This window comes from Clarias gariepinus, chromosome 8 (assembly GCF_024256425.1).
Source record: "Clarias gariepinus isolate MV-2021 ecotype Netherlands chromosome 8, CGAR_prim_01v2, whole genome shotgun sequence".
Lineage (NCBI taxonomy): Eukaryota > Metazoa > Chordata > Actinopteri > Siluriformes > Clariidae > Clarias > Clarias gariepinus.
Window position 1 is genome coordinate 14,737,731 of NC_071107.1, and position 23,365 is coordinate 14,761,095.

A 23,365-nucleotide genomic window follows, 5' to 3' on the forward strand; every position below is an offset into this window, starting at 1 on the left:
CTGCATTATCAGCTTTAAGACTGGAGGAAGAATGACTCTTTATAGCTGCTATAATATAAATAATAACAGAAATGAACTTGTCTTGTTGATGTTCCACAAGATTAATTATAACTTTAATTATATAAAATCAGAGAGCATGGTGACATAATGGTTAGCTCTGTGGCCTTGCATCACCAGGTACTCCAGTTTCCTCCAACAGTTCAAAGACATGCAAATTAGGTTATTTGGTGTTCCCGAATTGCCTGTAGTGTGTGTGCCCTGCGATGGATTGGCACCCTAACCAGGGTGTAGCCGTCCATGTGCCCAAAGTATCGTAGGATTGAATCCAGGGCCTTTGCGACCCTGTACCCTGGATAAGTCGTATAGAAGATGAAAGAAAGTATAAAATCTATAAAATGTATAACTTTAATCGCTGCAGTATAGAGTTAGAGAAACATAACACTTAGGGAGCTGCTGTTGTAGGAAACTAATCAACATAGGAGTGGTAACACAATCACATCACCTTGGTGCTGATTACTTTCCTTATAACTCTTTTATATATATTATAATTTAATATTATTTATTATATATATATATATATTAAAATTAAGCATACATTTTATTTAATAGAAACCTACATTTTACAATATGCTGTCTAATGATTTTCATTGTTCCGGCACAGTGACTTAGTGTCTATGGGGTCTTTGTGCAAGGAGTTTGCATGTTCTCCGTGTGCTTGGTGGGTTTCCTCCGGGTACTCTGGTTTTCTCCAACAGTTCAAAGACATACAGATTAGGTTCATTGCTATTCCCAAATTGCCTGTAGTGTGTGTGAGTGGGTGGTGTGGTTACGGTCGTGAAAATGAAAATAAATATAATGGGAATCACCACTGGCCTTCACTGTTCCCAGTTGGACTACAGAGGTTCCTAGAAGGATGCAGTCACTGTTTTCCGGTCGGGGTTTTCAGAGACCTGGCAACCCTACACGCCTCTCCACTGCTCTGCTTTTCATTCACGGGGGAAAATATCACAGCGCAGGTCAGGCACGACTAGACGTATCTCCTGCCTGACTAGTATTGCAAAAATGTCTTCGTTGGTATCAGATGGGAAACAGGTTAATAGCTAGGTAATAGATCAAACGGACGTGATGTTACGATGTATTATTTTAGTAAATGCTAATAGGTAACTGTGTAAGCTGTGCGCTATCTCTGCTGAACCGAGACTTAACTGTCATTTTCCCCAGGACCACGGCAGGTTAGGTTAGCTTGCAGGCTAACTGCCTGAGCTGTTTGCGTTGATGAGTGAGTGCTCTCCGGCGTCTCGGAGCAGAGCTGTACACTGTTCACTAGCTGCATGTGGTGCTGCTCGTGTTTTTATTTCTTGACTTGACATCGACATGGAACTGTTTCAGGCGAAAGACCATTATATTCTCCAAAGTGGAGACAACGCTCTGTGGTGCAGCAGGAAGGACGGCTCGCTGTCCGTCAGAGCCGGTAAGTTACTGTGCAGAGCTGTTTATTACGAAAAAGCCTTGTGCATTTATTTATATTCACTCCTTGTACATTAATTTATAGTAATACACCAATTCATTTACTAGTCAAACATACCGTGTAGTTGTTTTGTTAAATAATTCAGCTTAACCAATTAAGTTGTTAACATTTTGACCCCGGCAACTATAAGCATCTATTATCAATGTATGCCCTACGTTTTATTTTATTTTCCCTACGCATATTCCGGTATGTCCCGCCTTCTGTACAATGATTGGCTGTCACTCCTATAAACTCTCACTCATTGGACAGTTTACGCCGATTTAATTACGTCTCACCCAATCATAGCGCATGAGGCAGCGTTTACCCGCTTAATAGAGGTGCCAAAAATAACGGGTCTGTCCTACTTTTCAAAAACGATACAGCTGCATCAATTTATTAATTTCAAGCAATTTTAAGTCAACTGAAATCCAAAAGACGTTTATAAAGATGTTTGATAATTGAACGCACACTAAAAAATGTTTACTTTTATATTTTGTTACATCTGAATTTGTGAATGTAGGAGTTAATGTAGAAGGCAGGTTAATAAAATCACTAAGAAGAAATATCCATGATAATCCACTGTTGTACTGTTAATTCAATTTTTGAACAGTTTAATGTCTGGATACTACAGATTTATGGCTAAGAGCTACTGTTGTCATAAAGGCCTTCCTTGCGCTCATACTGGCATAGCTGATTCACAGTACGATCATCTTGAACATCAATTCAACATGACTGTTTTCACTTTTCTACATCCGTATGCGGTAATGATGTCAAGTCTCACCATCCACCCATAAAGAGGATGGCTTCCATTTTGAGTCTGGTTTCTCTCTCATGTGTCATCTTGGGGAGTTTTTCATTGCCACTCACACTTCAGGTTTGCTCATTATTAAAAAACTGAACTGCAGTGACCGCAGATATCATTGTGTCACAAGCTAAGGCATAGACTTGTGGTTTAAACAGCGACCTTTGATGGATATTTTTAGATAAAATTCTCACCCGCACTACACTGCTCTCTCTGTACAAGACTGAGTTGTGATAAAAAGCAAGGAACATTGTTCAGTAGAGCATAAATTAATTGAGTCAAAGATTCATCAGATAAGATCAGGTTAGTTCTGATAGCTGTAAAAAAAAAAACAATAACAGTGCTAGTGTTAGAGTGATTACTGGACTAAAATCCAAATAATGGTTTAGGATGACACAGATTTTGTATTGTCATTGCCAATAAGTGTCACCTAGCCTGTCAGGTTTCATTTATATGGCTGTGTATATGTCATATAACAGTGTCTTCTATGTTATGTCATAACTTCTATTGAATGTCATAACTAGGGAAAATCATGAAGAAAAAACAGTATTTTCATGACTTTTCTAATTTGAAGTCTTATATGGTCATGAATCAGTTTTCCTGCTTTAACTACACCTTTGTAAACCTTCTGACTAAGTGTGTTTTTAAATGTTTAACAACATAACTGTGTAGTGTTGTGGATTTCCAGGAGTTTGATAAAACATGTTGGTCATTTAATGCACGGTACAACTCTCACCAAGGAATTCCACTTTAAATATGTTTTAAATGTCTTATGTCCTAATATGTAACATCACCACATATGTTAAGTGTGGAAAAAATACAGAAATGGAAAAACTGTGAGGATTTGTTGGTGCAATTAGTTGTTCGTGACTGGTACAGAAACCTAGTCTTAAAGCCCTGGATGTAAATGAGTTGACAATGGGCTCTGTGGCCTTTACCTTGTGTGTGCAGCCAAGCTCAGCCGGTTAGAGTTGCAGCACTGTTTCATTATTTAATTGGAAAAGGGTTTCCACTGTTTGCGTGGATCACTGACACCAGCTTGTTTGAAAGAATTCTTGATTTCATGTGCAGATATAGACATGAGAAAGATTTCTATGATTACATCTGAGGATAGCTATAATCTGTATCATATATCAAGCTGAACATTTTTAGCATGAGCATTTACAAAAGAAATTTTGTATTCTTGAAAAGTCAGTTAGGTATGTCTTTAACAAATGTTTCTAAGTGTGACTTATAGAGATGCTCTGCTTCAAGTTGTGTAATCAGCAAAAATTACAGTCATTTTATATATGTATTTATGGTTGAGTTTATGTAGTTTATTTGTATCAAAGGCACATAAAACAATAACAGGGTTTTATTTCTTTAGCAGTAACATTACTCAACTTTACTGATTATTATATTATGTTTTGTGTTTCAGCAACTGACCTGCTACTAGCTTGGAATCCAGTATGCTTGGGACTGGTGGAGGGTGTTATTGGCAAAATTCAACTTCATGCTGGTAAGCTACGTAGTGGCATTGTTTAAGCTGAACTGAAAGAGGAAATTAAATAGGTGCACTTCCATGGGGGCTTCAATATAATCCTGATAGAGAACCATATAACTGTTGTATAGGTTCCTGTTTTGTAGCACTGTGTTACAGAGGAAAAGAAGAGCAAAATAGTGGATGTAGTGGAGGTGGTCTTTTTGATAATTTAATCGTGTAATGCAGCTATCTGGTGTGAGAGGAATTTAACTAGTATTTTATATATATATATATATATATATATATATATATATATATATATATATATAAATATAAATATATATATATATATAAGTACAATTACTTAACATGTTTGGCTTTATTACTAAGGGATGACAAAAATGTTCATTGTGCTTTGCACTTTTGCCATATTATCTCTGATTTAAAAATGAGTTTAATTGCTGAAAAGGTTTTGGTTCATTCTGTGAGGCTTGTAATTGAATAATAAGAAATGTTAAAACCTCCAAAGTGAAATGTAAAACCGCAGTTGCCTCTGTGCCACAATCATTTTTAATTCAGAATGTTGTCCCTGTTAAAATTGTTTGTGTTGATGAAAAACAATCAGGTAAAAAAGTGAGTTTTATAGCTAGGTGAAAAACAAAAAAGCGACAAGTGAAAAATTCTATATATTTATACGAAGGTTAGTTTCAATCAGCAAACTGAATGTCAGAGCAAACCGATGCATTCAATGAGTAGTAATAATGGGTGGTAACAGTGCTGGGATGTTTTAACTATATGTATGAGTACATGTGACGAGAGTTCTTCACTCGTCAGTTACTACTTCTTCAGTTGATGTCATAATAAAGGTATGTCATAATAAAAAACACTTTGATGCCTTAACAATGTGGCCAGTGTTTGCACAGGTAGTTCTGTCATAGCCGTTTCTCACAGAATGTAACAGTAGGCAACGTTGACATCTTTGTCATAATGTGAGTGCGTCACAGGTGTTCCAAAATATTGTTTATTCCAAAGTGTTGGAGTAGTTAAGCTCATTTATATACAGTTAGCATTTTATTATTGTATTGTTTGTTAATATTATCTTTCAATACTTTTAATAAATTGTTTGAAGTTGTGAAATACCATTCGTTTAATATAAATAGAACTTTGCAGTACTTTACATGTTAAGTCAATAAACATCATTAATTATATACCATGCGTGTTGTTCTTTTCCTTGCACTCAAACCAGAGATATACGCTGGCAAAATTTAAGGTGATTCTTACAACTGCGAATCAGCATTCTTTTATTTACAGCTACAAAGCTAACTAGCTCCTAACAGTAGACTGAATTCCAAACTATTTCCAAACCCTTAACAAGGTCACTTACTTTTTGTGAGTGATAATAGATTATACATTCTACATAGCACAATAACTTTTCATTTAATGCTACTTGGGATTTAACCCCCGAACCCAAAAGTTTATGTAGCTGCTATTCTAACATGGAATAAGTGGAAATACAAAGAAAAACTTAACATTAAAAATGTAAAACTACTTTTACCTCTGCCAGTCATGGAGGAATATGTATTGGCCGAGAACTGCTTGCCTAAAAAAAAAAAAAACGTCATGATAAATGTTTTTTGTGAAATGGTTGTATAAAAGCAATATCGCATAAGAGGGGAGTGCTGTACATAGCATTGCTATTATATATATATATATATATATATATATATATATATATATATATATATATATATATATATGTTGTTGTTGGTTTTTCGGCTGCTCCCGGCAAGGGGTCACAGCGAAATACCCAGTCCGCACTACAACTTGGCACAGGTTTTACGCCGGATGCCCTTTCTGACGGAACCCTACAATTTTTTTTTTTTACAAAGGAGTTTTTCATTTCTTAATTAAAGACTAGTTTTATGAATGTCTATCAACTCTGTGCTCACCAGGACTTTAGGAGACAAAAAGATAAAAAAAAAAGAAAGACTAAGAACTGTGTGCAGAAAAAGAAATAAAGCAAACAGTAACCAGTCTTGCCACCTTGACTCCTTCACAGGATTTAAAATAATAAGCATGTATTTGCCTTTTCATTGTATGACTTCAATCGCTATTTGCAAATCCTTATTTCTATGTTCTGCATTTTGAGATTACCAAGCATGCTCTATTCTCTATTCTACTAAAAATCTATTTTAAACTTTGCCAAGAGACATATACTTAAAAGTTTATTACATGCAGAAAGTTTTATATAATTTTATATAATAAGAAATATCATAATTCTCTTAATGAGTTTAGGTGATGTTTTTATTATGGCAAAACTGAATATGTCTGCTTTATTTGTCATTCTGTACACCATTAATGTATATTTCTTTACATGCGTTTTTAATTTTGGAATCTATTTGGTCAGAAGTTGTTGATTAATTTTGTAAAACCACAGCTCTAACAGTAGTGTAGGCTGCAAGACAAATCACAGGTTTATAAAAACGTGCTCAATGTAAGACATCATTTACACTTGCATGGTTGATGCAGCACATGACCTATACTTAATAATAAACCATTAATAAATAATTCTTGATATGATGAAGTTTGGAGTTATTTACTCAACCTTTTCGTGGAAGAAGGCTCCTGTGTCAGGGCTTTGTTTAAGCTCGAGGTAAAGCTGTTCCTTTAACTTTTCTGGCACGTGACAATCTTGTCTTTACAAAAGATGACATTGTATTCTTATGGCTGATTAGTTGAATTACAATTTGTAGTATTCTTCAGAAAAGAAGCTGGTAAGGGAACCACTTTTTATAGTTACTATATGTGGACTACAAATTATAAAAATGTAGGATGTGTTGTTATGTAATAAATTACAAATTTTAATGGTTGGCAAATAGCTGTGGTTTGAGATGAATGAAATGTTTTAAAACATCTTGTTATAGGGAAAATAATAAGTTAAGGGGTGGTAACAGGTCTCAGCCTAATGCCAGGGTATTACATTGTTGATTTTTAAATTATGTCTTTTGTTATTATTTTTTAAAATAAAAGCACATACCAGCAAGCTTTATTCCTTACTTGTCTCATAAAGTCTATGGGCTTGTTGAAATGCCTGTGTAGTCTTTGGTTTCACTGAGAGCATTTCTCACAGGGGTGACTCATCAGTGCTGGCCAGCCATTTCCCTCTGTAACTGGGAAAAGATGCCATCACAGGGTGTGGAATGCAAGGAACTCTTTAAGCATGACGCACCTCTTTCCTTTCCTTTTCTTTCCCCGCAGACTTTCCTCTGGGCCTGATTTTGATTCGCCAAAAAGCACTCGTTGGCTTGCTGCCAGGAGAAAACAAGGTGTACAAGATCACAAAAATAACTGTTATCCCACTCTCAGAAGATGAACCACAGGATCTGGAATTAGAGGTGAAAAGCAGTTTCAAGATTACTTGTAGAAAGAAATAAAGCATTTTTAAAGTTCCTCTTTTTTTAGCAGGCTGTGTCTTATTTTGTGCTTTTAAAAAAATATTTTTTTTCTCTACAAATGCTGGTAAAATTCAGCTTAGGAGTACTCGAGAGCTCAGTAGACTCCTGTCATTTTCTATTTATAGTGCGCCCTTCATTTCTATTATACACAGATTAGAAGGCATTCGAATAAATTGAAATAGCATTCAATCGGAATCAGCTAGGTTTTAGAGGAAGTGAGGTGGTTTGTACTGTGTCTCAAAGGTCATCCAAAGGAAGCAAGATGTTTCTAAGGTGTCAGTTCCTCAGCGGAGCTACTCGGATTGAAAAAGATGGTTTGTTCACGTAAGTTAAGGTGTCTGGAAATTGGAATAATTCTTTTGGTGTGCTGTCAGCAACTTATCTTTAACCACACACCACAAAAGGGTTATTCTGATATGTAGCAAGGCTAGTCTTCCCCCTTAATAGCTAGTATAGTGATGTTGACCTGTATGTGCTAAAATCCATAGTTTACCTATAGTAAGAACAGCTTTAGATTTTCTGCTTTTAATTATTGCACATGGATTTATTAATAGGGTTAAGTCTTTTTGTGCACCCTATAGCATCCTGGATACAATTAATATATTTATGTGGTTGTCTATGAAAACATGTGAGATGTCATGTAAGGAAGAAATCTGGAAAATACACACAAAAAAGGGTTCTAACCAAAAATACTCTTCCAGTAATCTAATTTAAAGTAAATGATTAATAAAAAAAAAATGACAAATTGAAAATAATATTAAAAAGGTTTCTTTTACTTTGCCTTGTAGCCACCCTGCAAATATCATGTTGGGTAAGGAGCCAGTTTAATAAACTCAACTTAATAATCAATCTGCCTAAAGATATTTTAAACTTTGCTAACCATAGGATTTCCTTATACAGTGATAGTCACACTTTAATCGTGAATAGTTCTTTAACAAAATTAATACAGTGGATATAATAGGTTAATTTTGTGGCTGTCAGAATGTCCATGATATTGTGTCTTCCTGATTTGTCACATCATTATCAAAATGAAGAAGAATGCATACACATGAGAGCAGAAAATGTTTCAAAAATATATTTTTAAATAACACAAAATACTTTAAAAAGAAGTAGATTATTTTATACATTTTAGTTTAGGCTTAAAGTTTTTCAAGCAGTTTTCTCAGGCTGCCACACATATTATCAATATGATTCTAGTGCGATTTGATTTGTTCTGCTCTATGTACACTATCAGTCAAAAATTTAAACAGATTTTCTAATGCAATGGTCTTTCCTGATTTTTATTTTTATTGACATTATTGTTTCTCATTTACACTTGCATGGTTGATGCAGCAAATGCCCTACACTTAATAATAAACCATTAATAAATAATTGATTGATTTCTGAGTGATTGGTGATTTCTGAGGCTGGTAACTCTAAATGAACTCTAAATATTTTAATATTTTTCTCTGCAGCAGAGGTGAGTTTTGGTCTTTCTTTCATGCGATAGTCTTCAAGAGAGCCAGTTTCATTATGGTGCTTGATGAGTTTTGCACATGCACTTACCAATACTGTTCCTAAAACTGTTCCAGGAAGACCTTAATTTTTTAAAATAACGATTGATTGTTGTTGTTTAAATTTGTTATATAATTCTATGTGATATTTCATAATTTTCAAATATCTAGTATTGCTCTAAAATGTATAAAAATAACAACACTAAAAAAAAAACATTGAAATAGAGGGGGGGGTTCAACCTTTGACTGGTATTGTATGTGAAAAAAGCATAAATGATTCTGAAGTGGACATCATGGTTTTACTTCTCTTTATCTTTTATAGCTTTGTAAGAAGCACCACTTTGGGATCAACAAACCAGAGAAAATTACCCAGTCTCCAGATGACTCTAAGTTCCTGCTAAAAACTCTGAGTCAAATCAAGTCCAATGTTGGGGTTCCCATTAAGAAAAAGGTTCTTGGCTGATTTTAAAGCTCATTAGTTCATACATACCATTAATTTAAAGCAATGTAGTATTTATTTTGCTACAGTATGCCTCTGGCCTGCACATTTTTTTATGTGCAACCTATAAAGATATTATTTAATTAACATTTTTCCCATTTTATCCAATTTGTCTCTAAGTCTTCTATGTACTGATGACATTAGTATCAGTATTGCATTTATAACTTTATTGACTTATGTTTAACGTAGAGTTCTTTAGTTTAATCCTATTTATTTGATCATACTTTTCAGGTCAAAGAGAACAAAGAAAAAGAGCGCCTAGAGAAGAGACTACTTGATGAGCTCTATAAGATATTCATGGACTCTGATTCCTTTTACTACAGCCCCACTTATGATCTTACAAATACAGTACAGAGACAAGGAGCCTCAGAAAAGTCTGATCTGCCCGTATGGAAACGGGTAAGCCTATGCATGCCAGACAATGCCAGGATGTTCCCCTTATACCATACAATGACAAAGTAAACAGAAGTAGTTTTAGATTTTCCACATTTAAAGTCAAAGTGGTATGTATGAGTTAGACAAGGCATTCCATGTTTTATCTTTGTAGCTCCTTTTTCCTGTGTGGCTATAGTCAGCATATGCAGCATTTCATACTAGTGGCCAGGAGAATAACTAAAAATAAATCCTTATTTACCCAAACTGAACATTAAAAGACTGGAAAAAGACCAGGTTTTTTTTTTTTTTTAATCTTCAACTGTCCAGTGTAGTAAGTCTGTACCCATAACAGCCTTGGATTCTTGTTCTTGGCTGACAGGCGTGGAACCCAACATAGTCTTCTGCTGTTGTAGATTGTCCACATCAAGGTTTGATTATGATGACGCCACGTGTGTAGGGAGTGCTCATTTGAGTTAAAGACTTCCAGTCAGCTCAGACTAGTCTGGTCATTTTCCTCTGACCTCTCTTATCAGCAAGGTGTTTCAGCCTTCATATCCTAATGCACATAGGATGTTTTTCCTTTTTATCTTTTTGGATTATCTCTAGAGATTGCTGCATCTAAAAATCTCAGTAGAAAATAGTTTTTGAAATATTAGCGGTTAACATTCATAGTATGGTTAAAGTTAGAAAGATCCCTTTTTTTACCCATCTAATGTTTTATGTAGACATTAAGTTTAGCTTCTGCCCCCTATCTGCATGATTTTATGCTTTGTGCTCCTGGCACATGCAGTAATTAGCTGTCTGGATATCTGCACAAATAAACAGGAGTATATTCTTATTAAAATGACCAGTGGGTGTATAGAGGAGATTAGCAGACCACACTTTATTTAGCCTTAACCCTGTCCCTTCTATATATAAGACAACTCATGAGGCTTGCATACTTCTATGAGAGGGGATTGGATTATGAGTTGGAAAAGGGTTATTAGTATTTTAATTGCAGTTGCTGCAGATGGCGTTAAAATTTTAAACTTCTTATTTAATGCTGACATTATGTGGTACTCTTATCTCTACAGGTAGATGACAGATTCTTCTGGAATAAACATATGATACAAGACCTAATTGACCTACAGGTGCAAAATAACAAACTTTAATACACTCTTGCACCTACACTTAGCAACCTAACAAAAACTAAAAGCCAAACTTTGCTCATTGCACCATATTGCAGGCTCCTGAGGTGGACTTTTGGGTGATACCTATAATCCAAGGCTTTGTGCAAGTGGAGGAGCTGGTGGTGAACTATAACGAGAGCCCAGATGAGGAAAAAAGCAGCCCAGAGACACCACTTCAGGAGCAGCACACCTGTGTAGATGACATTCACCCACGCTTTACTGTGGCTCTCATTTCCAGACGCAGCCGTCACCGTGCTGGTAAAATGCATTTAAAGATTTAAAGTGTGACATTTAATAGTGATTTAAAACTTCTGGCTCAGGTCTGGTGCTCTTGGCACTGTATCTGTAAGAACTGTAAGGTGATAGTGTGTAACTTGAGCTTTATTTGTCAAAGGCATGCGCTACAAACGGAGGGGAGTGGACACTGATGGACACGTGGCCAACTATGTGGAAACAGAGCAGCTAATCCATGTGCATAATCACACGCTGTCATTCGTGCAGACACGTGGATCTGTGCCTGTGTTTTGGAGCCAAGTTGGGTATCGATACAATCCCAGACCACGTCTTGAAAAAGGTATGGTACAGATGTTCAGTAATAAGGCCTACTGTGAAACAATTAGACCTAGTGAGAAATCAGGATAATAAAATGTGAAACTCTTTATGTAGGTGGAAAGTCATTGTTTTTTGTTGACTTAAGATGTTAGTCCTGTTACATTAAACACCTCATCTGAGAAACATTTCTTTGTTTGTTTTGTCAACTGACCTACAGGAGAGAAAGAAACCGCTCCCTATTTTTCCTTGCACTTTAAGGAGCAACTTAAAATTTATCAGAAACAGGTAAGGCCTGCTGATGCATAACGGCATCAGAAGAAGTAGTGATAATCAAGGTTCATTAAAGCAACTTTATGGAAGCCATTAGTAGCTTTAAATGAGAGAAAGAATTCAACTAATGTAAAATTAGAACTGTAAAGAAAAGACAATGCCTAATCATAAACACTGTGATTGCACTATGAACTTGTGAATATATTGTATGTTATGATAATTCAGTGATGTACAAATGTATATTTTTTTTCACCAGGTCATAATTAATCTGGTGGACCAAAATGGGCGTGAGAAGTTGATTGGTGATGCGTACCTTAAACAGGTGCTGCTCTTCAACAATCCCAACCTAACCTATATCTCGTTTGACTTTCATGAGCACTGGTAAGAATACATGCTCATTGTATTATCACATATTGTTTTCACGTTACATGTCAGTCTGTAGATATTTGACAAAATCATATGGAGGAATATGTGATCCATGATTTAAGGCTACATTATTTGAATGCTTGTCTAAGTGAGTGTTTCTGTAACAGTGCTAAAATTAAGAAATAGTAAAGTCTCTCCTTTTTTTTTTTAGTCGAGGGATGAAGTTTGAGAACGTCCAGACGCTCACTGATGCCATCTCTGACATCATTACAGATATGCGATGGGGCTGGTCAGTATTTCCTTTTAACATTTTAAAGTGTGTATTAAATTAAAATAGGCATTTTCCCCCCAGTTGTTTATGTGAACGTCTGTATTCCAGGATATGTATATATAAAACCATATACACACACGGTCTTATGCAAAAGTTTGGAGACCCCTAGATAAATAACAGATTTTGGTGATTTTTTCAATAAAAAAAAAAAACACAGTCTCTCTTGGAAATGGAAAAAATGCACAATATTTTTCATGAACACTGATGCATAGTTACTTTTTATGTCATGAATTAAACAAAGATAAAAAATAAAACATTGTTATGGCACTGTGCAAAAGTCTGGGCACCCTACATAATCAGTGCTTAGTAAGACCTCCTCTGGCAGATATCACAGCTTGCAAACACTTTTTATAGGCAACTTAAAGTCTTTGAATTCTTGTACTTTGGATTTTCTTCCATTTTTCCTTGCAAAAGGCTTCTGAGTCTGTAATATTTTTTGGTCGTCTTGCATGCACATCTCTTTTAAGATCTAGCCACAAATTTTCAATGATGTTTAAATCAGGGAAAAACCTTCAGCTTGCGTCTCTTGAGGTATTCCATAGTGGATTTGGGCTACGTTTAGGATCATTGTCCTGTTGTAGAAGCCATCAGTTTTTTCAGCTTCAGCTTTTTTACAGATGGTGTGATGTTTGCTTAGAGAATTTGCTGGTATTTAGTGAAATCCACCTATTCAATGTTTCCTGTGCCACTGGCTGCAACACAACCCCAAGGCATGACAGACCCACCCCATGCTTAAAAGTTGGCAAGGTGTTCTTTTCGTGAAATGCTGCTCCTTTTTTTCTCCAAACATGCCTTTGCTGGTTGTGACCAAAGAGTTCTATTTTAACTTCATCAGTCCACTTCACTTGTTTCCAATACGCATCAGGTTTCTGTAGATGTTCTGTTCCATACTTCTGAAATTGGATTTTGGATGAGGACGCAGGTAAGGTTTTCTTCTGCTGACTCTTTCATGAAGGTCTTGTGGAAGGGTGCACCACCATTCCTGAGTCTGCTAAATCTTCCTGCAGGTTTTTTGCAGTCAAATGGGGGTTTTGATAGTAAAATAAATCTAAGACTCTGGAACTTTTAGGGTGCCCAAACTTTTGCACAGTGCCATAATAATGTTTTTATTTTTTATTTTTGTTCCATTGATGGCAATCAATGTTTACTGAAAATACTGTGCATTCTTTTCATTTCCAAGAAAGACTGTGTTAACATTTTTTCAATTAAAAAAATCCACAAAATCTGTTATTTATCAAGGGGTGCCCAAACATTTGCATAAGACATATGGTTTTATACACAGTTAATGTTAACTTTACAGATTGTTATCATGATGACATCTTTTCTTTGGAGCATATATTACTGTATATTTGTCTTCAACTAAGTTCCCTTCTGTTTTTCATGTGGTATTGTTTTTGTGGCTGTGGCATACCATACCTTAAATTTTATTTCTGGTCGCAAATCGATGACCATTGTGGATCATACCTTGGCTAGCTATTTCATACAGAAAGGGATAATCTTGCAAAATCAAGTGTGTATAAAGCAATATAATGCATTTCACTACATTTCGTACTGTGTATGTTTGTTTATGTGACAAATAAAATTTGAATTAGATATATCTGTCTTCAAGCAAACTTGAGTGCTTATTATATTTTTCCTGTAGGGTGGACCAAGCTGGAGTCATCTGTACACAAGAGGGCATTTTCCGTGTTAACTGCATGGACTGTCTAGACAGGACTAACGTAGTTCAAGCGGCCATTGCACGTGTGGTCATGGAAAAGCAGGTGTGCAAAACTACCATTCTGGTACAGTTGCATGAACTCTGTCCACTACTACACTGACTGGCTCAGTGTACTAACTTATCCTTCACTGTTGTCAGTGATTCTCCTGAACCATGCTGCTCCTTGCATGTTGGGAAGTTAAGAGTATTTTGTTTCCGTTCTAGTTGAAGAAACTGGGGGTGATGCCCCCAGAACAGCCGCTGCCCCACAAATGTTACAGGATCTACCAGGTGATGTGGGCCAACAATGGAGACATCATCAGCCGTCAGTATGCTGGCACAGCTGCTTTAAAGGTAACTCAGGGATGACTGGATGTGATTCATCAAGTATATGTGAACTGCCTGTTTCTGTTTCTGCAACAATGAAATATATATTTTAAAATACAGTAAAGACCTACAAGACCTAGACCTACAAGTATATATACACAGTGCATCCGCGAAGTATTCGCAGCGCAACACCTTTTCCACATTTTATGTCACAGCCTTATTCTAAAATGGATTAAATAAATTTTTTTCCTCAGAATTCTACAATCAACACCCTATAATGACAACATGAAATTTTTTGCAAATTTTTCAAAAATAAAAAAATTGAAAAAGAACTTGTACAAAATTATTCACAGCCTTTGCCATGAAGCTCAAATTGAGCTCAGGCGCATTCTGTTTCCCCTGATCATCCTTGAGATGTTTCTGCAGCTTAATTGGAGTCCACCTGTGGTACATTCAGTTGATTGGACATGATTTGGAAAGGCACACACCTGTCTATATAAGGTCCCACAGTTGACAGTTCATGTCGGAGCACAAACCAAGCATGAAGTTAAAGATATTGTCTGTAGACCTCTGAGACAGGATTGTCTCGAAGCACAAAAGTTTCTGCTGCTTTGAAGGTCCCAATGGGCACAGTGGCCTCTATCATCCATAAGTGGAAGAAGTTCAAAACCACCAGGACTCTTCCTAGAGCTGGCCGGCCATCTAAACTGAACGATCGGGGGAGAAGGGTCTTAGTCAGGGAGGTAAACAAGAACCTGATGGTCACTCTGTCAGAGCTCCAGAGGTCCTCTGTGGAGAGAGGAGACCCTTCCAGAAGGACAACCATCTCTGCAGCAATCCACCAATCAGGCCTATATGGTAGAGAGGCCAGACGGAAGCCACTACTTAGTAAAAGGCACATGGCAGCCTGCCTGGAGTTTGGCAATAGGCACCTGAAGGACTCTCAGACCATGATTCAAAACAAAATTCTCTGGTCTGATGAGACAAAGATTGAACACTTTGGTGTGGATACCAAGCGTCACGTTTGGAGAAAACCAGGCACCGCTCATCACCAGGCCAATACCATCCCTACAGTGAAGGATGGTGGTGGCAGCATCATGCTGTGAGGATGTTTTTTCAGTGGCAGGAACTGGTAGAAGGGTCAGGATAAAGGGAAAGATGACTGCAGCAATGTACAGAGACATCCTGGATGAAAACTTGCTCCAGAGCGCTCTTGACCTCAGACTGGGGTGACGGTTCATCTTTTAGTAGGACAACGAACCTAAGCACACAGCCAAGATATCAAAGGAGTGGTTTCAGGACAACTCTGTGAATTTCCTTTAGTGGGCCAGCCAGAGCACAGTTTTAAATCTGATTGAACATCTCTGGAGAGATCTTAAAATGGATTGTGCACCGACGCTTCCTATCCCACCTGATGGACCTTGAGAGGTGCTGCAAAGAGGAATGGGTGAAACTGGCCAAGGATAGGTGTGCTTGTGGCATCATATTAAAAAAAACTTGAGTTTGTAATTGCTGCCAAGGGTGTATCGACAAAGTATTGAGCAAAGGCTGTAAATAATTATGTACATGTGATTTCTCAGTTTTTTTTTTTTTTTTTTATAAATTTGCAAAAACCTCAAGTAAACTGCACTATACACAAAACACCATATTTTCTCAAATCACATATTTTCTATTGTAAGTGTGATGTAATTTGGTTCTTAAAAAAAATTATATTAAGCAGAAAAAATATATATAAGAAACATATATATATATATATATACTATTTGAATATTTTGTGGTAACATTTAAAATTAAACAACATGGAAGCACCCATTTAAACACCCGACATTAATGCCATCTTGTCTACTAAGAGACCTGTTTGTACACCGGATGAAATTTAAGCCTTGATAAATTTATTTTTAATAGAAAGGTTGGCTTAAAACTCAGTGGTGCCTTATTTATGAATTTAGCAAATTTTCCATTCGCCTATTTGCAATTTTAACAGTTAATTAGCATTAAGGCATGTTCTATGAATGTGTTATTTTTCATGATTAACCATTAGCAGGTTAACTGTGGAAAGTCTTCCTGTGTTTAAACACTGTTGTGTAGGGTGATTTTACACGCACAGGAGAAAGGAAACTGGCCGGAGTGATGAAAGACGGCGTGAACTCAGCCAATCGATACTATTTAAACCGATTCCGTGATGCATACAGACAGGCTGTCATTGGTGAGGATCAAAATATACTTAGTTTCACTGGTTGATGTAAGTTTTCACATTTGGCCCTGATTTGGACATTTCTGGTTCCTCATTTCTTCGTAGACCTCATGATGGGACTCCCTGTTACTGAGGACCTGTATTCTATCTTCAGTAAAGAGAAGGAACATGAAGAGAAAGAAAAAGAGAGCCAGAGAGGAGCACAGGAACAGGTCAGCCTCCTCCTCCAGACCTACATGCAGCTTCTGCTGCCAGATGATGAAAAGTTCCATGGAGGCTGGGCCCTCATTGATTGCGACCCCAGGTAAATCAAGCATTCTTATTATTTACCACAGTATTAAGCAGACTGGACAACAGCAATGTAAGAAAGCAGGGTATTGAATCACAGAGGCTGCACTTTATTTTCCCTTTTAACATAATTAAAAACACATTAGTGTTGAATTTATCATTATTTGCAACAAAACGGATCAGAATTTAAATATCTACTGAATATAAATATAAATGCACTTTGTGTATTTTTTTCAGTCTTTTGGCATTGGCACAAAGGTATTTGTACTCATGTGTTTATTTTAACTGCCTTGGGTGACGGAGTTAAATTTCTTAAATCCTTACATCTTTCGGTCCTAATGAGGATGTCTAAATGACTTTGTAAGTCTAACAAACATTGGTCGGGTTGGTTGACACTTCTGTTCTTGTTCTGTTCTTAACCCATATTATGACATTAAAGTCTGATTTTACCTGTGAATATATTTCTTTAAAATATATCTCAGGTCAAAATGTGGTCCTATAAATGGGTTCTTTCTCGTTACATGGCAAGTTTTGAATGTGCATATGAATGATTTCTATTTTCATCCATTATTTGTGTTGATCTCCAGTTTTATGAAGGGAAATTCTGACAATTTTACTTAACTGTCTTTTGCTGTTTCTCAATAGTCTTATTGATGCAACACACAAAGACGTGGACGTTTTATTACTCCTGTCCAACTGTGCTTATTATGTTGCTTAGTAAGTTCCTGCATTTTTATTAGAGATTGATATCTACCCGTGGTGTTTTAGGCCAAAAGTCTCATCTCTCTTCTTTTTCACTTCAGCTATGATGAGGAGGCAGATAAAGTTAACCAATACCAGCGTCTTGGTTTAGAAGGCTTGGAAAAGATTGAAATAGGTAAGAAATATCTTTATTTTATGTGTACATTCGCATAAGTCTTGCTGACTGGATATTTTGTTTATAATTGGTTCATTACCTGATGTTATGATATGTGTCTATCAGGCCCAGAGCCCACTCTGTTTGGCAAACCCAAATACTCCTGCATGCGTCTGCATTATAAAAATGGGGAGGTTAGTGGCTATTTCCACACCCTGAGGGCAGTCACACGGAACCCAGAAGATGATGGAAAAGGTACAAGACCATGAAACAATTTTGTCTTTTCTTATTTTTTATTTATTTTATTTTTTTTAGATGACATGATACGTTTGCAATAATATTGATTATTATAAATGTGAAGATGTGCTATGAATGCGTTGCAGGAATGTTTTAGATTTTGGATGTATTTGGTTTACGTTTCAGACACCTTGCAATGCATAGCAGAGATGCTTCGCATAACTAAGCAAGCGATGGGACTTGACGTGCAAGTGATAGAGAAGAAATTGGAAAGGTAAACAATATTTTTGTGGTAACTCTAACTAACTAACTAACAGCATCCTTCAAGACAAAAAAAAAAGGGACTTATCTGTTTTACTTTTTTTCTTCTTTCAAGGAAACACAGCAAACCTCATGAAGACATTATGGGTATACAGGGAAAAGCCAGTGAGCCAGTACTTGGCTCAGGCTTAGCTCAGGGCAAAAGTTTTTTCTTGAACAAATTCTCATCCTTAAACCAGAAAGTAAAACAGACAAAAACTAATGTAAACATTGGAAACTTTAAGCCACTTGGTAGACTTGAGATGAAGGTGAACTTTCTAAAGCCCAACATGAAGGTAAACCTTTGGAAATCAGACAGCAGTTTGGAGACATCTGATGGAAATCCAGGCCCTGGCGCAATGAAGGACCTTTGTAAGGAGCGTTCAGATCTAGAGATCTCTGATGACTCTGATTCTTATCACTCTGATGAGCAGCCATGCTCAGGTTCCATGGAGAACGTTGACTATGTGCTCCCCAGTTGTGGGATTGTAGCATCTGCACCTCGGCTTGCTAGCCGGTCCCAGTCTATTGGAAGTGTTGAACTTGCTGTTCCCTCTATTATTCGTGTCACCAGTTGTGAGAACACAGTCGGGGACAGCTTATCAGTTGAACCAAACTCTCAGTCCCCTGACGCAGCCTCAGAAGCAGAGGAGGCCATCTTAATTGACTTTGGGACACCAATTGATGCTTACTGTCACCAGTTTGTTCACGATGCCCAGACCAAACCAGTAGAGGTTTTTGAAGAACGCCCGGTGCTGCCAACAAACCCACAAGCACCAGAGGGTCTCAAAGCTCCTCCAGGTTCAGTCTCAAAGCCAGATACCTCAGACTCCCAGCAGCAGCAACTCCCTCGTCCATCTCAGCTCGATGTGGAGCCTTCAGTCTCAGGAGGAAAACTCCTCACAGTCCAGCCTCCAGGTTCTGCCGCATCATGTAGCTCCCAAAAGAGCATTGGCTCCATCTTGGAAGGGAGTCTAGGACCTTCTCCAGCAGACAGTAATGGGAGTCGTGTGGTGTCCCCCTTTGCTAAGATTAAGAGCTCTGTGGTGCAGGTGGCAAGCATGACCCAGGCCGGACTCACTCAAGGTATCAACTTTGCTGTGGCAAAAGTTCAGAAAAGTCCAGAGCCTGAAGCCGTCAATGAAACGCAGCAGAATGAATTGCGAGCTATGTTTACACAGTGCCAGACTAGGATCATTCAGATATAATATGCTTGTTTGGCCTCATACTGATGCATTTTTAGTGTAGAATGTGACTTCTAGCACAGTAGCAGTAGCATACGTTTGCACAAAAAAAGTGTACAGTCAATTACTCCATATTTCTGCTCCAGTTACTGTAACTGATGTTTACAGCCAGTGTTGTGTAGTATGTATATAGTACACCTAAGATGAACCTGACTGTGCTCTTATTTCGAGTGAAATCCCTAACATTCATACATTACTGGTTTTGCATGTTGAGAAAACTTGATTGGAGCAAGCAAGTTTTTTCGCTGTGCAGTACTGTTCTTTGCATCTGTTGAGTGTTGTAGCTATAGCCGAAGTGTGTAATAAAAAAAAAAAAAAAAAAAAAGAAATCCCCCAAAAAACAAGTCAGGCTCTAATATCTGTTGGATAGGCAGCTCAGTATTAGATGTTAGAAAAATAGGAAAGCAAACAAAGCTCCATGTAGTTAAAGAAATACTTGTGGTGTTACATCAATAGAAATGTAGGACCAGAAATCTACATTATTCGCATATGGTTCACAGTCTTCACAAGTAGAGCCGTTCACTGAATATATTTAGAAAAAAACATATATTTAGATAAAACTGATTGACTGTGCTGATATAGAAGTTTCAACTTTAGATGGTTATTTGCGGCACTTTGAAGTCCTTACTAACATTTCTCTCTCTCTCTCTCTTTTAATTAGTGCTTGAATTTAAAAGGGTTTGTGTAAAGGTACAATAAGTAGAAGATACATAAAAACTTGAATATTATTATTATTATTATTATTGGCAGTAAATATCAGGTGGAACATTAGATAAACGTGCAGACTCAGATGGACCACCTCCTTTCTCTTCTTGCTTGGGATTTTATTGTATATTGTGCTAAATACATGTAATGATGTTTTTATTCCTTGTGCTGCTAAAAAAACAACATCCTACAACTTGGTAACAAGACTAATAAGCGAAATACTTATTGTACCTTTAATATTGTGGGGAAATTAATTAATATTATTTTCTAGATTATGCAAGTGACCTGCTTAGCTTGTCCCCTTAGAAATGGCATAGGTTAATGAATAAGTGGTCTGTGTCTTAAATTATACTTGTAAAATGTTTCATTCTTTCAGAAGGGTTTATTTGCAAAGCGAACCTGCATCAAGTATTTGCTTGACAAATATATTTTGATATTCAAAATAAGTATACATAAATATTAACTTCATAGTTGTCTGTGTGTAAACATAAATAAGTAATAATTTTATGTATATATGATTACATACAATACCTTAACTGCTTTATGCTATTATTTGATGCAGGTCAGATGTAAAGGACCCAGGCCAAACATAAAAACACTGTAACACTGTAAAATGCTTTTTGCACTCATCTATTTATTTCCAGAGTCTTATCATATTATTCGGTGCAGGTATTTTTCAACAAATATAACTTTATATTAAATGTAATTTCTTTTTCATTTTTTTATTCAGGTTCTTTTGCTGCATCTTGACTGTAATAATTTTTGGTTTTGCCCATTTATATATTCATGCTCAGGCTTGAGGTATGACCATTAGCATGCCTTAATTGAATTTAACGCAGGCGATCAGACCCATGTGAGGGGATTCCTTAAATCTTCCCACATTTATCAGAACCAAGAAATACACATTGTGTTTATAATAAGATGCATCAAATTTTATGAGTTTTAAGTTTAGTTACATGAAATGAAATTTCTTATACTTACTAATATACAACGATCAACCATAACTTTAAAACCATCAACATTAAAACTAACTACGTTTTGGGTTCCCTTTCTGCCACCTGGGTGGCTCTGGGCTCTTAAGGTAGGGCTCCAAAAGACCTCTGGGGGTGTGTGGTGGTGTCTTTCCCCAGGACGTTAGTGGCGGATCCTTTTGGTGCTCTGGGATTAGTGGGGCCTCCATAGATACAACTTGTTATTCGGCGTATCACATGAATGCTGGATTGGATTGAGATCTGGTGAATTAAAAGAAAAAAAGAGTCTCTTTGCCTGCTAAGCCTTGTGTGTGGCAGGCTGTGATGTGCTGGGTGTTCTGATAACTTTCTGTTATGGTGAGCATTTACTTTTCCATCAGTTTATGGTTCACTGGCTTTCCTTTGCTCCATGTCGGCATGGATGTCTGCCCATGAACCTGTTGCCAGTTTTGTACAAAATAGATAATCAATGTTGCTCATTTCAACTGGCGGTGGTGTTATTGTTATGGCTTACTGGTGTATTTTACAACTGACTTGAATTGTATGAGTTTAAACTCATTATAATGACAAGATATTCTTGTACACGTAAATAATGAACATATGACTTGAATAGTTGGATTACATGCATAAAATGAATCTGACCTAAAGGGGTTTATAGATTAATTTTTTTCTTTTTAATTTTTTATATTTTTAGGACCAAATATATCACTAGCATTGTGCTAGGTAAAAGGGTAACTATGACTCTAGCTTCATTTTTTCTTTTCCATTCCTTTGTGGTGGATATTGCAGTAGTTTCAGATGTAATCTCTCTCATTTGGACTGAGACACTTTGAACTCGATGGAATTTTTTTAACTAGTAATATTAAGCTGCACTGGTACTCAAAATATCTTTATGCTGGATACTTTTTGGTAATAATCCCTCATGTTTGTTTACTATTTGTACAAACCATTACATGAATACAGAATAACATGCATTATATGCCAGAATGCTTCTTTAAGCAGTATGCATAATGGAAGATTAGGTCTTACGCAGTCAAAGGCTCACTTTGACTTCTTTGGGATTTATAATAAGAGCTGCTAATTATAGCATGCTCGATGTGTGGTTCACTAAAGTAAATGGTTTATAAGTGTTTTTTTTATAAACCACTATCTTGAGGATCAGACAGTATAACAAGTTAGATGGTCGAGTTGCTGTTAAAACTCAAACGCAGACAAAAATATGAGCAGTAATGCTCTCTAAATACAGTACATCTGTCATGTAGCATGAACTCAAACTTCAAACTCAAGATCAAACATGAATACCACAGTTTTTTTTTTCCATCTGTCTAATCCCTTACAGACTATCCCCTGCATAGCTACCAGTGATTGGCAATGCCTTTGCAAAAAAAACCTTGTCATGGGTGGCCTAGTTAAGAGATACTTACCTGCGCAAAACACTCCTAGGCCTCCGTTTTGTGTCTCAGTAGCCACTACTCTCTGATCTGGTCATCAAGGGTGAAGTATTAGTCTCTTTAGTTGTGATCCACCAAAAAACGGTTTTCCGATCCATGAGTAAGAGATTTATACCTCATGTTCTATATCACAAAAAAAACATGGTCATCTCAAGCCTGAGGAAGGATGGAAGAGTGTTTTATGGATAACGTCTTAGAACTTAATTTTGTTTAATGCTTCATGTTTGTACGTTTCTGATCCATATGCTCTTTTAACAACTATAATCAGATGCAAATTAGGTAACATCAAGATATATAACTGACATTTTAACAATACCTCTAGCATCATTCTGATAACTGCTGACTGTCTGAATATTAATATGCTGGTTGTAATACAGGTTTGATTTGAGGTATGTTGGGAAATGGGTTTTGCTAATAGGTTGACTTGTTTGTAAAGAATTTAAGTTGGCATGCACTGGACTGGGATTCTATCATAATTTTAATCATTTAAAATATTAGTACAGTGGTACATAAAACTAAACCTAATTAAGGGGCAGACAAGTAAACATTCCTGTTGTTTCATTTATTTAGTGTATTTTATGAATAAAGAGATGCACCTTCCTTGCATTCATTCACAGAATTTCCTGAGAGGACCATGATTTTACACAAAGTGCTTTGGAAAAAAAATTTTAATTTACCATTTCTGCTTAGTAACTGACATGCATAAGTGAATTCCTTTTTTTACATCTCCGATTTTTTTTTTTTTTTGCCTTAAGTGTTACACATCAAGACCTTTCAGCATTGTGTGTACTTCTGTGTAAAAGACACTTCCA

The 23,365-nt window shown here is 36.5% G+C and overlaps 1 protein-coding gene across 1 annotated transcript; it reads left to right on the top strand.

Moving 5' to 3' along the window:
* The first annotated feature begins 1,003 nt into the window (after nt 1–1,003).
* Nucleotides 1,004–22,329, top strand: inpp5f (inositol polyphosphate-5-phosphatase F). The gene is made up of 21 exons (XM_053501603.1): nt 1,004–1,104; nt 1,222–1,471; nt 3,727–3,807; nt 7,030–7,166; nt 9,042–9,170; nt 9,450–9,617; nt 10,667–10,723; nt 10,819–11,020; nt 11,157–11,336; nt 11,532–11,599; nt 11,841–11,965; nt 12,162–12,239; nt 13,924–14,044; nt 14,206–14,334; nt 16,396–16,513; nt 16,607–16,805; nt 17,435–17,506; nt 17,593–17,666; nt 17,772–17,900; nt 18,069–18,156; nt 18,259–22,329. The coding sequence occupies exons 2-21, from the start codon at nt 1,375–1,377 to the stop codon at nt 19,388–19,390; spliced, it is 3,384 nt and encodes a 1,127-aa protein (XP_053357578.1). The 5' UTR covers nt 1,004–1,104; nt 1,222–1,374; the 3' UTR covers nt 19,391–22,329.
* The last annotated feature ends 1,036 nt before the right edge of the window (nt 22,330–23,365 follow it).